We start from the raw sequence: 17,533 nt of genomic DNA, 5'->3' as shown, positions 1-17,533 counted from the left end.
GGTGAGATCAATATTTCTAATGAATTCACTTCTTCAAGCAACCGAAAGACCATGATCAGGGTTGACTGGCATTAGCAGTCCAGCAACTTCTTCAAAGGCCATACACTCCCACTCCTTGCCCCTAACCCTGAGCATAATTTTGCTTTTGTGGGAGATTAGTGCTATAGTTGTTGCTGCAGTCTTTTGTGTCTCCCTTTTAGTGGATGGGGATGTATAATGATCATTTCCAATCTGTTGGCCATCGTTTTGTTTTCCATATCTGTTGACATATGTTAGTTAGCACTGCAGTTCACTCTGTTAGCATGGATTGCATCAGTTTGATTGGGATATCATCTGTTCTTGGTGATTTGTTTTTCACCATTTCCCTTATTGCAGCTTCCACCTCACTTTTCAGAATTTGGGGTTCATCTTCATATGACTCTTTGTTCTACATGTAATTCGTTTTATCATCTCTTTTATATAACTCTTCTGCATATTGCATCCAACATCTTTTTATTCCTTCTTGGTCTTGAATTATGTTATTTTTATTGTCATAGACCTGTTTAAATATTTGAAAGGATGTTATATTGAGGATGGAACGAGCTTGTTTTCTGCTGCTCCAGAGACTAAGACATGGAGCAATGGATGCAAACCACAGGGTAAGAAATTCCACCTCAACATTAGGAAGAACCTCCTGAAGTAAGAGCTGTTAGACAGTGGAACACACTCCAAGGGAAGTTGCCTCCATTGAACATATATACACACAAGGAACATAGAAGGCATTTTGTACACTTTTAAAAAATGCCAGTCAGTACAAGTAAGTGTTACTTTCAGTATTAGTCATTTTATAAACAAAAGAAGGTGGAGTCATATGAAAAAGAAGTCAAACACTCTCCTGCCTTGCACTTGATAAGGAGTTGGCAAAAGTTTACCAACTTATTTTGCAGCTGAGTTTTACCGCTTGCCACTAATACAAGAACCAGAACAAAGATCCTTGGTTTTTCTGACTCAGGAGCTTCAACATGAAGAAGTCAGCATAACAGTCTTGGTAAGTGAGATTAGAAAGAGAGTCAAACATTGGTGTTTCCTCATATGCCAGGCAAATCATATTTATATTATTATGACTTATATTATCAAGTATCATATAGTATCTGTATAAGTTGCATTAAAAAGTGATAGTCATTATAGTGCCATCATGAACAAGTTTCTGTCTTTCATTTTCAAAACTGAAATAAACAAGCAAAATATACTGCTATTATAGAAGTGGGAAATATTTACTGTAGCAATGAACAATTTTTAAATAACATTACAGTGTTGTTATAAAAATTAACTGAGAACATTAGACTTTAGAAATAGCATTAAGTTAGTATCCAAACGGCAACTATTTTTAATCCACCACCCCACCCCACCCCACCCAATGGACAAAATAACGGCCTATGAAATGCAGTCTATTGGAAAATATTGTAAAATATCTGTGTGTGTTTTTAAATAAGAATACACTAAAAGATAAATTTGTTTTAAAAGGACATTATTTATTGACTCTCACTCAGCTTAGGCAGAAACAGCTTAGTTAGAAATGCTTTAGTTTTTTTTTTTTAATATCAGCCATATTAGTTTCTTGCATCACTTGCATCACAAAAGCTGCTGCCACTTTTTTAAAAAAATATTTCTCCCCTCCCTTCCTCTTTATGGTTTAGTTTCTAGTTTCAGTTTCTTTTCCCAGAGCTGCTGCTCTCCAGCAAAGCCTTTATGAAGCCACATGATTTGCACTTTAGCTTTTTATTTATTTCCATATAATCCAGTTTAGAAACGTAAGAATGTATGAACATGGAAATAAAGCTATATAGCATGCACACCTGAATAAATGAATATTAATTAGTAAGAATTACTTTTAACAGGACCCTCCTATTGGAAAGGAGAAATTCCTTTGCCATGGAGAATTGTGTAACCTGAATGATATACTGTGTAAGTATCTGGTCATACTATCGATATTATTTGTTACTGAAAGAGCAAATGCAGGATATCATGTCTTTCCCATGTTTTTGTTCACAATGTGCTGCTGAAACAATAGGCTGGATTTTCTGTTATTTTTGTTATGCTGTGTTTTTTTTTAAATAGTTTGTGTTTTTACTGGTTTTAGTTGGTTTTGATAGTTTAATCACCTTTTAACGTCTGTACTTTGTGAAATTTTAACTTTTTTTTTAATCTGTTTTGAGCTTCCTAGACTCCTGAACTGGGGGGAAAGATAGAAAATAAGTAGGAGGAAGAATAAACCTGCAAGACTGTTTAGTTCTAAGAGGCACTGGTCAAAGTCAGTGGTGTTCCTGATCATGGTGTCACCTGGTGCAGAGGAAGGCTTTCCAGGGGCAAGGTCAAAAGAATACAGCCTCTCACTTTGTGCTGGGCACCGACTTACTCATGAGTAAACTGGCACTCGGCCAAAGTCACTGGTAGAACTTCAGGTCTGTTTAGGGATTTGAACCTAAGCTTCCATAATCCAGTTATAACATTCAGCCCTGTGACTAAGCATTAGTGAATGTGCAGTATCTCACTGTAACACTGGCTGTTCTTTACTTGATTGACAATTAGAAATAGTCTAGTATCGCATGTAAATTCTTTGAAGAAATGATAAGTTTTTATACAGAAGAGCTGGAACTAGATGCTGGAACTTCAGGTTCAACTGTAGTTAAGGGCCATGGGGGGCGGTAGAAGCAAGTGGGGAGGGAATTTAAGGATAGTGCTCTTAGCAGTCCCCCACTCCAGCCAAGGCTGGAATGACAGATGAAAGGAGGGAAGAAAGGGGGCTCTGCTCGCCACATGCTCCTCTGGCCTCCCTGCCACTGGCCCTGGCCATCCTAGGCTCCTTCAAAAACAATAAGGTTGTGGATGCAGCATAATAGATGTGTTACAGGAAGTAGAATCAACAATCACAAATCAGGAAATGCTTTTTAGTTAAGGAACAAAAGAACACTACAGTAAATAAAAACTAAGGCACAAAACAAACTGCCCCGAAAGGCGGGCTGGAGGTGGCCAGTTTTCCTCTGGAGGGACGCTGCAGCAGCCAAACTGCACGGTGTCCCTCAGCCCCAAAAAGAACCTGGAAAAAACTGGTTCTTCTTCGGACGCCATGCAGACGTCATGAGTGCACCATTGAGGCACTCGTGATGCAAGCAACGCGCAGCGACGTCTATATGCTGCACGTCGCTTACCCCATGATGGTGGCCCCCCTATGGATGGGAGACCGTCATTACAACAACGACGTGACGTGCTAGGGTTAGGGACCATGTGCTTGGGTGCACTGTCCCTAACCCTAGAATTTCTGCATGGACTCCGCTTCTTGGCGGTATGTACCAGGCCTAAGTGTTTATATGGTCCATGAGGAGATTTTGTCAGACTTGAGCTAATCCTGCCATGATATAGTGCTGGGGAATTCCATTTGATCAAGGGAGTCTTATATGTTGTATGACACATGTATGGTTATGATTTGTTTTACCTACTAATTGATTTAGCATGTAGTATGAGCGATGGGTTATTTTGGAATATATACACAAGGGGGTATTTGAGGGTGAATTAGATTTATAATTATAGGGTAATCAAATATGTGTTAATTCCTCGTCTTAAACTATTGTTAACTGCATGGGTTGATACAGCTAAAGTGGATCTTGAAATAATTGGGGCTGGTAAAAGTATGTGGGGCAATTAGCATAATCTCTGTGACAGAGAGCCTGCCCAGGAAAAGGGAAATGCAGCCAAAGTGGGTATTGTTTTAAGAACAATGTATTAATGAGCCTGCCAATTTGATGTGGTGGAACAAATAATTTTCAAATGCTTTTATTATGTGTATGTGTGGCCCTGATTCCTCAGTTCTGTCTAAGGCCCTCGTCTGACCAACTACATGGAGGGCATCATCACGCCATGTCTTTGGTGCAGCATGTAGACACACTGTGCCCTAGAGCCAAGGAAAAGCCTCGACGCCACCAGAAAGGGCTCTATTTCTGCAGCTCAAAAAGAAACCATTTTCTGTGGTTTCTTTTTGTGCCAGGTTGGGAGTGAGGTGAGCAGTTGCTGTGTCCCCAACCCAGGGTTTTCAGGGACAGTGCGGCGCTGCCTCTTAACATCAGTCTGCCAAGCCCCAAAGATGTCTTACTAGTAACCTCTAATCCTCTGACTCCAGCAATAAACAACTTTCTGATCATCCACTGAAGACTGATTGACTGGAAATTTTTGCATTCAATTTAAAGTGACTTATCCATGACGGCATACAGTTGCGTCTAATTTTAAAAGCAGGTGTTACTGCACTCAGTTGCAGCTGGGCGAGTGCAATCCATATGCAGCCTGGATCCCAGCCACACTTATCCAGTGGCTTTTCAAAAACAGGAGCTTGCCATTTTTAAAAAGCTGCTGGATAAGTGAGGCTGGGATCCAGGCTGCATACGGGAGAAGCATTGTTATCATTATTTATGTATTCATTTATTTATTACATTTTGCATTATCTAAGTGCAACACCTTAGGGATTTTGCTCTGCAGCAATTCATAAAGAAAATTCACAGAATCCTGCTTTGGCATAATATATTATATTCTGAAGTTATTGTAGAACTTTGGTTTGGTTGATCTCCCTCCTGTGTTTTCACTCAGGCTTCAAGGCTTTCTTTTCCAAGAAAGAACAAGACATCAATCAATAGACCTCAAAGATGGGGAAGAAAAGGTAAATGGTGCTACTTATTCAGTATGAAACAGTAACATTAGATACTTAGAATAACAATAGTGGAAGCTACAGAACTTCAAATGTAATGCAGCTCCCCTGGTTCCCAAGCAAAACTGTCTATGGCCAAGGTAATTGTAGATACTGGAGAATGTAGAGGTAAAACAGATGACCCCGAAGGAGTGGCTTCTGGCCACCTCTTTGCTCACTGGGTTAGGGCCACGGCAACCGCATGCCACACCCCAACCCAGCCTTTGCCCAGTTCAAAAAGGAGCAACAGAAAGCCACTTCTTTTTGTGCCAAGGAAAGGGTGCCTTTACTGCGGCGCCGAAACATTGTGGACCCACCGCTAATGCAGTAAGCCATGTGACTTCCCAATGGACTGGGAGCATGCTGCTATCTGAACACCACACCCCTAGTCCGCTGAGAAGCTGGCTCTATTTTACCATCTGTTTCGCCTAGTAGTTCAACATTTTTGAAGGGCATTGGGTTGGTGAAAGATGATGTAATGTTTTCAAATCCACTTTATTCAAAATCCTTATAGCATACCATGCTATTCCAAACTCTAAATTTCTTCTGTGAAAGATAAAAACTGTATTGATTTCAGCTTTCAGATTAAATGAAGTTGTTGTTGTTATTTAAATTATGCTGTTCCCTACATCTAATTATATTTCAAAGTGACATACAACAAATAAAAAACTTAAAACAAGTACCTCTCAAGTCTAAACACCCACAAAAAAACCAAGATGACTAAACTGAGGCTAGGATTGGAAAATTAAGGCTCATTGGAAAAGGTGATAATGCTCAGTAAAGTGGAAAGGAGTAAGTAAAGTGAAAGGGAGTAAGAAAAGAAGAAGACCACAGAGAGATTATTCAGTAAAGGAAGCCAGGGCCCTGAGTTTGCAGGGCTGTTAATGAAAAGAGTTTTTGAAGGTCTTTAATTCATAGGATTGCTAGAAAAAGTCAACTTGATGGCAAATAAAAGCACACACCAAGAAATGTATTCAAGCCCTGCCACGGTCAGTGCATTCTGAATATCAGAGAACATTCTGAATTTCATGGGCCATTATGGAGAAGGCCCACTTCTGCATTGCTGCCAGATGGCAAACTTCAACCTGTGTAGCAATGATGATAAATGTGTGCTATAGGGCTCAAGGCAAGGTTTTGAACACGAGAAGATATATTTTAAAGCAGTGAGACTTCAGTCATGACTGACCTTTAACACTTTCCTTCTGATTTGTTGCCCAAGCCATCCCCCCTTTAAAAAAAAGTAGTAGGATAAATGGACATAATAAGGACTCATTTTTTCATACCAATATTTTTTATATTCATAGCAACAATGGGCAATATGGCCTTCCAGATGTTATTGGCTTGCAGTTCCCATCAGCTTCTTCTTAACAAGCAGAAAATGAATGTGATTCTATGGGAGATAGAGGGCAAAGTCAGAGGGAAATGGTGGAGCCAGGAATCCATGGTGGGTGGAAGTAAAATACACCAACATCTTTGTTGTGGAAAGTCATCTTGTAACCAGGTGTTATTCATCATTACAGTACAAAACACTACAAGCAGCTTGTTCAGGAAGAGCCATAGCAACCTACTGAGGCCTCAGCACTACACACACACAAACACACACATACACACATACACACAACACACACACACACAAATAAAACACCTTTAAACTCATTGGAACTGAGGTCTAGACAGACACGTAGATTGCTTTCCTAAGCCCAAGACAGATAGGGTTCTGGAGCACGCAGCATCTGCACGTTCCAGAACCCCAACATGTATGGATGGCGCCATATTTATGTGATGCCATCCATACGTGGTGCGCGTACACAACACAAGCACAGTGTCGCATCCACACCTCCGGGTGCTGCGCTTGCTTCATGGATGCGTCACAGTGCGCCAATGGCATACTGATGACATCATCACCATGCACCCAAAGAATCTGATTTTTCTGGGCTCTTTTTGGTCTGGAGGGATGCCATGCAGTTTGGTTGTGGTGTCCCTCCGGAGGGAAACTGGGCACCTCCAGCCCATCCCTTTGGGGCGGTCTGGAGACCCCCATAGATTGGATCTAGCATGTTCATCATTTGGTTAGGTGCAAATGTAATTTTAAAAGGATCAACAGTTTTGTAATTGGTAATTTCTGCTTCTTTTTCTTTAAAGGGCCAAGAGACATAACCAAGAAAAACTGCTCAAACATACTGAGAATGGGACAAAAGGAAATAATGACCCAGGTGAAAGCACAAGTAAGGTTTTTACACAAGAACACAGCCCAGGTCTTGATGCTAACATTGAGAACTGGACAAAGGAACAAGTAAAACAATGGGTGACAAATGAACTGAAGCTTGACGAGAAACATGGTGACACTCTTCTTCAGCAAGATGTGACAGGCTCTATCCTGAAGATCTTGAGAAAGCAAGACCTTCTAGAAATGGGGATACCCTATGGCCCAGCAATTAAAATAATGCATACACTGAAAGGGAATGATGATCCAGCAGAAGGATCTAGCATGGTATCCAGACAAGAACACAGTACAGAGATTTTTGATGCTAAATTATCAAATAAAATCAAAGATAGAAAGTGCATAGAAGAAAACAATGAGGCAAAGTCTGGTGGCACCTGTGAACAAAAAGAGTTTGTAAAATCTGAATGCACTGAATCACCAGAACCTATGCTTGAAGAAAAAACAAAAATCATGCTTCACCAAGAAAACAGAAGTAATCACCTTCCCACTAGGCAAACTTGCCTACCACATCCTTTTGATGAATTCCACAACTGTCATCGTTACATACAACAATATGTTCTCCACATACCTGAAACTGGGCCACTGAATCTTATTGATCCAGTCCATGAATTTAAACTATTTACAAACACAGACAATGCAACAGAAGAGGATATGAAAATGAAATTTTGCAATGAGGTTTTTAGATTTGCGGCAGCATGCATGAACTCCCGTACTAATGGTACTATCCACTTAGGAGTACGAGACAATCCCCATGGGGAAATTGTTGGAGTGAAGGTCAGAGATAAAGAGAAATATATTAACTATTTCGACTTGATGATAAAGCAATATTTTCGAACTTTTGTTGATGTTGCAAAATATTGCATTAGGAAACCTAGGTTTGTGGAAGTGTTGCAGCAAAATAACACTGCATCAGAAACTTTTGTGATTGAAGTTGATGTCATTCCAAAATCCTCTAGTTGTCAATCTAAATATTTCTCTACAAACACATACAACTTTAAGAGCAAAACATGGGAGCCATGTTTATTCATAAGGGATGGTGCTGCTTCTAAAAATATCCATAAATCTGAAAATGAGCGTAAGTCATTTATGTCTAAACTTGAGAAAATAACAGTAAACAGAAAAGAAGCTGAAGAAGAACATGGAGAAAAAAGACAGAAGAGAGAGCATGAAGGCCAGAAACTGGCCAGCCTACTCACAGGCAACAAAGACTTGCTAGATAATTCCTATTATGGCTGGTATATTGTAGTCGTCAACAAATGCCACCCACATGATACACCACATGTTAACTTCTTACAGGAAATGAATGTATTTGCTGCCCTGGACTTTGATCCAGAGTCTGCAAGCAATGGTGTGGTCAAGGCATTCAGAGAAAATAGAGCTGCAAATCTTCATTTTCCAAAACAATACCAGAAACCTCTGAATTCAGCACCTGACACTATTGAGGAACTGAATCTCTATCAGCAGCCAAGCTGGATTTTCTGCAATGGCAGATCAGACCTAAACAGTGAACCCTTAAATCCAAGTGGCTGGCAGCAACAGAGAGCTGCCGAAGTCAGAAAACTGATATCATTTCTTTCCCACCCTGATGTAATGCAAAGAGGAAAGGTTTTGGTGCTGTTTCTTTTACTATCCAAAGTGGAAGATCCAGGTGACCCCATGATTGAAACATTTTGTACATTTTATCAAGAACTCAAAGGACTTGATGACATGCTGTGTATTTGTATTGGAACACAGACATACCACCGCTGGAAAGATCTCTTGCAGGCCAGATTTATTGATGCCGATAAACTAGCGGACAGGTGCATATCTGGCTTGACCTTACCAATGGTGAATGGTACCATCCAAAAATTAAAATCAGTGACCCAAACTTCTCAAAGACTTTTGCCATCCAAAGGGGGGTCTTCTACAATCCTGTTAAAGAAAGACGAAGACTTCATGGCTGCATTGGAAATACTCTGTGAAAATGAATGCAAAGACACTGAAATTGAGAAAGATAAAAATCAGTTTTCTAAATTTAAAAAATCCCAAGAAGAGCATTTTTATCGGGGTGGGAAAGTGTCTTGGTGGAATTTTTATTTCTCTTCTGAAAGCTACAGTTCTTCTTTTATTAAGCGGGATGCATATGAAAAACTTGAAGATCTGATTGTGTCAGGGTCTCCGTTCCCCAAACAGTCACCTACAAAAATTATCAACCTTTATCATCATCCAGGCTGTGGTGGTACCACTTTAGCCATGCATATTCTCTGGGAACTGAGAAAGAAATTCAGGTGTGCTGTTTTAAAAAACAAAACAGTTGATTTTTCAGAAACTGGAACACAGTTGACCACCTTAATTACATATGGAACATCAAACAAGTTTGATTATTTGCCAGTACTGCTACTTGTGGATGACTTCGAAGAGCAAGAAAATGTTTATTTGCTACAACATGCTATCCAATCTGCTGTAGCAGAACATGGCATTATATATGAAAGTCCTTTAGTCATAATCTTAAATTGTATGAGATCACAGAATCCAGTAGAGAGTGCAAAAAACAACAGTCTGAGCAGTATTGCTTTGAAACAAAAATTGACTCTGAAAGAACAAAGGGCTTTTGAGGAAAAACTGAAAGAAATTGAAGATCAGTATGACCATCCTGAAGATTTTTATTCTTTTATGATTATGAAAACAAACTTTGATCGACAATACATAGAGAATGTTGTCAAAAACACACTGAAAGGCCTAAATGTTACAAGTAAGCAAGCTCAACTTATTTCCTTCCTGGCACTGCTTAATTCTTATGTTACAGAGTCTACAATCTCAGTATCACAATGTGAGGAATTTTTGGGAATAAGTACTAAAAAGACTTATTGGGGTCCAGAAAACTTGGATGACAAGATGGGAAATTGCTCCAACATTATTATACAAATGGAAGTGCAAGAACATGGACAGTACAAAGGGGTACGCATCAGTCACTCACTCATTGCTGTACAGTGCCTAGAAGAATTTAAACAAACATACAAATTGACTAAAAGTGAGATTACACTTTCATTGCTAAGAGAGAATTTATTTTATGAGATTGGTATAGGGAAAGACAAACTTCAGCAAGATGTGCAAAGCATGCTGCTTACAAGACACCGAAAGGAACATGGAGATGATACAGACACATTGTTTTCCCCATTAATTGAAGCAATTCAAAAAGAAGAAGAGAGTACGGAAGTGGAAAGGGTGTTGACAGCGGGGACTCATAGATTCACCCAAAATGTGTTTATTAGCCAAGCCTTAGCAAGGCATTTCTATATCAAGGAGAAGAAATTTGACTGTGCATTAGAATGGGCTAAAAAGGCTAAAAAAGGTGCTCCCAATAATTCATATATATCAGATACCTTGGGTCAAGTTTTTAAAAGTAAAATAAAGCACTGGCTGGAAGAAAGTACAGAGAAATCCATAATAACTGTGGAAATTCTGGATGATTTGTTGAATCTGGCAAAGTGTGCCTCGGAGGCATTTAAAGAATCTCAACAACAAACAGAAAATAAAGACAGCGGGAGAGAATATTTTCAACATGTAAAATACAAGAGAAGGTATGAAATGTATAATACATCTGGTTACCTAGGAGAAATAGAAACTGGACTATACACTATAAAAATTATCGAATCAACACCTTTGTTCAACAAAAAAGATGATCTTTCTAAAAAACACATCATACAGTTCTTCTCAGGAAACTGTGATATTCCAAAAGCCACAACTGGTGCTGACTGTGAAGACTACAGACTGATTATTGAAAAGTACGCTACTTATTTAAGTAATCTGCAAGCCAACTTTAAAAAAGCATTTGACTTTTTTGACAACTATTTCATCTTTCTGAAACCAAAGAATCCTGAAAAAGAAATTGTTGAGCTCAAAATACGGAATAAGGTTCAAGAACTTTTCAATAAGTATGCGGAAATATTTTGCCACTCTGATTTTGATTGGCTAAAGATGTCAAAACTGAGTTCATCTTTGGAGCTGGAAAACTACAGGAAGAGTTTAGAAGTTTCCAAAGCAGACAAGTTCTCTGGCATTTTGGAATATCTCAGCAATCATGAAAATGCTGTAGGGAAAATGGAGGACATAGTGAAAAAGTATGATCTGCTTGTTCAGAACTCCACCAAATTTAGTCAGAGGGACAAACTGAATTTTATTTTGGCTAATATTGTTCTCCATTGCCTCCGTCCAAACTCCAAGATGGCACACTCATTTCTGGAGCTCAGAGAACAGCTGAAAATGATTCTGCAATCTGTAGGTTTCGAACATAGATACTCAGAACCATATTTCTTAGCTTCTTTATTGTTTTGGCCTGAAAACCAAAAAAAGCTAGATAAAGATTCTAAACAAATGGAAAAATACCTCAATGCACTGAAGAAGGCATTTAATAGTAAGTACTGGCAAATGTGCCGTTCCAAGCAACCGATAGCATTTTTCTACCTCGGGAAAGGAAGCAATCTGAACAAATTTATTCACAAAGGAAAAATTGATCAGTGTGTTGCTACCAAGATTAGACATGAGAAAAGTTCCAAATTAAGTGATAAACTCAGTGCCCAGTGGCAGAGTGGAGAGATATGGAAAACAGATGAAGCCAAACGTCTTTTGCTTCGACTGACTGGCAAGGTTGAATATGATCTTGTCTATGTAGATTATGGAATTGATGAAGACATCAACATTCCAGCACGGCCTGTTTTCCTTGGCCAGTTAAAGAGTGGCCGAAGCATTGAAAGAGTGTCTTTCTACTTGGGCTTTTCCATTGGAGGCCTGATAGCCTATGACATTGAAATTATTTAACCATTATTGAAAAAAATATTCTCCTGCAGTACATATTTAATGCAATGGCTTCTTTGTCGTTAGATGTTTGAAAGCTGGTGTGAGATTACTCTCTATCACCTATTTTAGATGGTGGAAATTTTATGTTTTTTGGAATACTATTCCCAGAATTCCCAGCCAACATCTGTCATGCTTCTGTGAAATATAGTTAATTTCTCCCTTGTGCTTCATTTGGTGAGCCTGTACCCATTTTCTTTGTTTTAAATTTCTTAGTGCTTCAGTCTAGTCCCATGATATTGTTTATCAAATCAGCAGTGATAAATTATATCCCCCATCATTTTGTGGGAGGAAGGTCCACCTGCTTATATGCAGATGACAAGGTACTCAAACTGGATTTAGAAGACTCCTGGTTAATCTGAATTTATATTGTTCAGATAACAAATTGTCACTCAATTATGACAAAACCAAAGATGTAGTTTTCAGTGGTGGGACTAAGACACACAATTAGCATATTGGGCAAAATAAGATAGAACAGGTGACTCCATATCATTACTTAGATACACTGTTTGCTCCTTCTGGCTCATGCCAATCACATGTCAGGGCTACAAACCTCAAGGCTAAGCAGCTTGCAAACTGCAATTCTTTTGTTTTGGTACAGCACAGGAAACAGCCAAGTGTCCTCAATTTTGTATTTAATCAAACAGAAACTCCAACTGCAGGTGTTGTATGGATCTGAGATCTGGAGCTTTCAAGTTGCTGCAGACTTGGATGGCATCCAGAACAGAATTTTAAGAATTGTCTTGGGAACTCCCAAGATACACCCTGGTATAGTATTTGCAGCTGAAAATGGGATCACAGTCCTGGATCATGAAGATCTGACTGTTTATCTTTAATTTCTGATTAAGACAAAAAAGAATAATGTTAGAAAATCACTTAGCAAAATTATGTAAGGGAATAAGTGCCTCAAAACAAAATTTTGGTATCAAAATATCACATGTCTCCTTCATAAATTTAGCTTTACAGAAACTTATTTTTCCAAGAAAGATAATGTATCAGCAGAGAAAGAACTGAAGCCACCTGGTAATGATATGTACAAGAAGACTGCATCTTTTTAATCAGTTAAAATCTCCCCATGGTACAATTTACTTTAACACCTTCCAAGCTCAGAGGACTCTCTGTTTAAAACTGAAAAGTTTTGTCTAATAATAATAATAATAGGATTTATTTATATTCCACCCAATCACTGGGAATCCAAGTGGTTTACAACAGTGGGGATAATACAATACAAAGCAATAACAATAAACATGAAAATAATAAAACAATATAACATAGCAATACATAGTAAATCATCATCATCATAATTTCATAACAGTTCAATAATAAAAAAGGATAACACAAAAGATTACATTCAAATCAATAATTATCAAAAGAAAATCCCCACTTCCAACCCCTCATTCAAAAATTAACGAAGCAAATGCCAATAAACAATGAAATAATAAAACAAATATAGCATAGCAAGTTATAAATTACAGTTAAGAAGTTACAATTAACAGATGACAACCTAACACCTTAAAAAAGGGGGAGACTAAAAATTAGCAATAAAATAATATTCTTAGTATCGCCCGAAGCTTTATGGGCCACCACCCATGATGAGTTGGTCCAGGGCTGGAGGGGAGGCTGAAGATGTTAAAGGACCTCCCTCGCTCATCCTACATTAAGGTTTCAACTAATGCCTTCTACGGTTATAGACAAACAATTAGTCAAATTCCCTTCTCATCTACGCCACTGTTGCTGTGACCTGGATGAAGTCGAGGATCTCCTGCATTCCCCACTGTTTGTTTAGTTCTCCTTTGTCAAAGGGAATTACAACAAAATATCTTGTGGAGTTTTTAGCTATTAAAAACCACCCCCCAAAAAGATTACCAGGCTAATAGCCAATTTTCTGGTGGAGGCAACAAGATTATGGCTTAAATTTTAATAACAATCCTGAAGTTTTATTGTAAATGTATGTTGTTGTATGTCTAATAAATGTTGACTGACTGACTGACAATAGATTGTTGTGCTTTTTAATAAAGATTCTAGTATCACTAGAAGAGCCACAGCCTTATAAATGGCATGAATTAAAGGCTGTACAAGTTATTAGGAGACACTCCACTAAGTTTGAGGTTTTACTGCTCTTATGGCTTCATTTTGTATGTTTTGTATATAACTCTTACAGATAAGTTTAGTTGTATTAGGAATGGTCTTAGAAATTTTATGTTACATTTTATATTGTTATATTTTAACTTTTTTATCTGACATTTGCACAATTTCTTTGCATTGTTTGCATGTGATGTCCAGTGGTTGGAAACAATTAAAATTTGAACTGAACTGACTATTTCAGTGGATACTAAGTGCAACTCATTCACAGTATAAGTATATACTTTTCTACTTAAAGATAAATCCTGCTGAGTTCAATGGGACATTTTTCCCAACTGTGTGTGTGGCAGCCACAGACCAATTCCTATAAGATTTTGCATAGCATAAACACTAGCTTAGTTACTCTGTCCAAACATTCCACAGTCACTTATGCACTGAGTGCCACTGCCTTTCACCTGCCCATCATGCAGAGGTCAGTTCTCAAAAGTGAGAAAGAGGACTCTGCATGCTTTTGGGACAATTGACTGTGCTAGTGACTACAATTATAGGACCTCTGAGTAAGGGGTGAAACAGACTGCCCCAAAGGGGCAGCTCACAGAGCAGCATTGGGGCTGCAGCAACTGCACGCTGCTACCCTGATCTGCATTATCGCTAGCTGAAAAAGAAGTGGCAAACAGCTGCTTGATCTGGAATGGGCTGACTGTATTCAGTAATATATCTTTACACTTCAGGGTCTTGTCTTGTTCCTTCACAGCTGTCCTTCCAAATCCTAGTCTTCTTCTGGTTTCTTAACTGCAGTCTCTATTCTGATTAATGACTGAGCCTAGGTATGTCTTCATCGTTTATTTTAAAGTTAAGGAAATCATATATGATCATTATTTTTGTTTTCTTAATATTCAGTTATAATCCTGCCTTTGCACTTTCTTCCTTGCATGTTCCAAGTTTTTGCTATTTTCTTGCTATTTGCTGGAAGCATGGTGTCAGCTGCATATTTTAAATCGTTGATGTTCCTTTCTCCAATTTTCACGCTTTCTTTCTTCTGCTGCTTTACGTAGGATATGTTCAGCATACAGTTTAAAATAGGGTGATCAAATGCAGCCTGGCCTGACCCTTTTGCTAACTGGAAACCATTCTATTTCTCTGTATTCTGTCCTAACAGCGTCTTATCCTGAGTACAGGTTATGCCTTGTCACAATCAAATGTGACGCATTCATTTCTTTAAGAGCTATCCATAGTACAGTGCACCCATGCCATACACGGGCACGCCATACGCGGCCTTGAGCATACGCGCTCAAGCCGCGGGGTGCGCGCAGGGCGAAGGGGCGGTGCTTCCCATTCAATTGAATGGGCGCGCGCACCCGTTGCGCCCCACGCACACCCACACCACCGCGCACGAGCCCCATTGTTTCCAATGGGGCTCGAGCATAGGCGGAATTCGCCTTACGTGGAGGGATCCGGAACGGATCCCCCGCGTAAGGCGAGGACGGACTGTAGTTCGTGATCTATGTAGTCAAAGGTTTTGCTATAATCTACAAATCACAGACTAATTTTATTCTGTAATTCTTTGGTGTGTTCCATTATCCAGTGCATGTTTGCAATATGATCCCTATTGCCTCTTCCTTTCCTGAAGCCAACTTGGGCCCATTACACACCACCTAAAAGGGGCGGTCTCAGGCCGCTGCCGGTTGCAGCGCAGAGGAGTCGCAGCAGCCAAACCGCGCAACTCCTCCATGCTGCAAAGGAGCGCTCCTTCCAGCAACCCAGAAGAGACGCCGCAAGTGCCAAAGTTTGCACTCGCAGCGTCACTTCCAGGCCATGACGTGCGGACGCAGAGCATCCGCTACGTCAAAATGGCGGCAGCCATGTGGAACGGCTGCCACCATTTGTTATGGACTCTGTCCGTGATAGGGTAAGGGGCGTCTGGAAGAGACGCCCCGTTTTCAAAGTGGGACGTCCTAAGGACGTCCCTTATGGCAGGTGTGTAACGTGCCTCGGACATCTATATTTGTCAATCGATATAAGGTAAAGTCTTTGTTGCTTTTTATACCATCATAGCTTTTGTACTGAAATTCCAGCCTGGATCCAATCCATAGTATTCACAATCCTTCTCACACAAGGGAGTTTATCAAACGGGAGGAATTTCTCTTAAATTCAGATGAAAAGAAAGTGGGGCCAGAACGCATTCACTTAAAGTCGCTAGTTTAGCGCAATTACATGAATGTGCATTGCGTTCGAACTGGCTTCCCATTGCCTGAAAATAGCATGCCATTGCCCAAATTTGCGTGTGGCAGTCTATCACGCAATAACGTGAAAACCCATGATTGCCTTTGGACTGACTTCCCATTGCCTGAAATTGTGTGTGGTAGTCTATCACGCAATAACGTTAAACCCCATGATTGTGTTTGGATTGCCATTGGATTATACTTCCAATTTCTCTTGTCTGATAAACTCCTATGTATGGTCTTGTCAAAGTTTGCTGAATAGCATGTGAGCTTTCAATTTGCATCAAACATGGTTTGGTGATATTGATGGTTGAAAGGTCACACGGTGTGAGAAGGAACGTGAATACTGTGGATTGGATCCAAACCTAGGCTGGAACTCCAATATAAAAGCTATGGTGGTTTCAGATCTGCAGTGTTTTATGTATTCCTGGTGTTGTCCAGGCTGATATTGATGGTTTTGTTAATTATTTGAAATAAAGGTCTGAGTGATAGCACTTACAGCCTTAAAAAAATCACATCAAATTATATGGAGGGGAACCAAAACCAGAAATTTTCTGAAAAGAGCCTAAGTATACTAATTGTAGAAATGCTCAAGATGTCAGCCCAAGTGTAAATATCATGTTTGGTCAAAACTGGTTCATAAATATACATTCCAGAACAAAACATACAGAAATGTGAAGTGAGTGTTTGGAAAATACTTTCAAGTAGCTTATAGATAGGTGTCAAACCTCATTTTTTTGGTCCTCTTAAATCACACCCCATTTTTGATGACTGTGATCAAGTATGTGCATCTGTATAGTATGAGCACTTTTAAAGGTATAAAATAGATTAAAATGGGGATGTTTCTTTCATATAGGCTAAACACACATGTAGCTGATACAATAATCTAGACTGACACATTTAAAATAGTTTATAACTATCAATATTAAGGACTGACAGACAGACCTGAGTTTATGGTGAACAGCCAAAGACCTTTACAAAAATGAAAGTCTATGTATGTTGTATGCCTTCAAGTTGTCTTTGATTTATGGTAACCTAAGGCAATGCTATCATATGGTTTTCTTGACAGGATTTTATTCAGAGGAGGTTTGCCATTGCTTTCTTCTCAGAATGAGAGAGTCACCCCAAGGGTTTCCATGGCTGAGCAGGGATTTGAACATGTCCCCTGGAATCCTAGTTCAGCAGTCAATCCACTAGACCACACTGGCTCTCTTGTACAAAATAGGAAGCATTTACCAATACAATGCTCAAATTTTAAAACAAATTATTATAAGAAAACCTGTAGGTGAGGAGAATGAATGAGTGTGGGAAACAGAGGCGGGATACAGACCGCCAATTTGGGGCGGTCTGGCCCCGCCCCTTTCCCCGGAGTATCGGGGCTTCAGCGGCTACACCGGCAGCCGCTGAGGCCCCAATCTGCCGCTTTTCGGGCTGCGGGGAAGCAGCAAAACGCCGCTTCCC

At 39.5% G+C, this 17,533-nt stretch overlaps 1 protein-coding gene across 1 annotated transcript; it reads left to right on the top strand.

Annotated features, from left to right (window-relative positions):
* Positions 1-986: 986 nt before the first annotated feature.
* On the top strand, positions 987-13,012 carry LOC121932582 (sterile alpha motif domain-containing protein 9-like). The gene is made up of 4 exons (XM_042471352.1): positions 987-1,027; positions 1,878-1,944; positions 4,615-4,684; positions 6,854-13,012. Exons 3-4 carry the CDS (start codon positions 4,671-4,673, stop codon positions 11,730-11,732), a joined length of 4,893 nt encoding a protein of 1,630 aa, XP_042327286.1. The 5' UTR covers positions 987-1,027; positions 1,878-1,944; positions 4,615-4,670; the 3' UTR covers positions 11,733-13,012.
* Positions 13,013-17,533: the final 4,521 nt, after the last annotated feature.

Source organism: Sceloporus undulatus, chromosome 6 (assembly GCF_019175285.1).
Source record: "Sceloporus undulatus isolate JIND9_A2432 ecotype Alabama chromosome 6, SceUnd_v1.1, whole genome shotgun sequence".
NCBI lineage: Eukaryota > Metazoa > Chordata > Lepidosauria > Squamata > Phrynosomatidae > Sceloporus > Sceloporus undulatus.
Note: the sequence above shows the minus strand (reverse complement) of the source record. Positions and strands in the feature narration are given on the sequence as shown.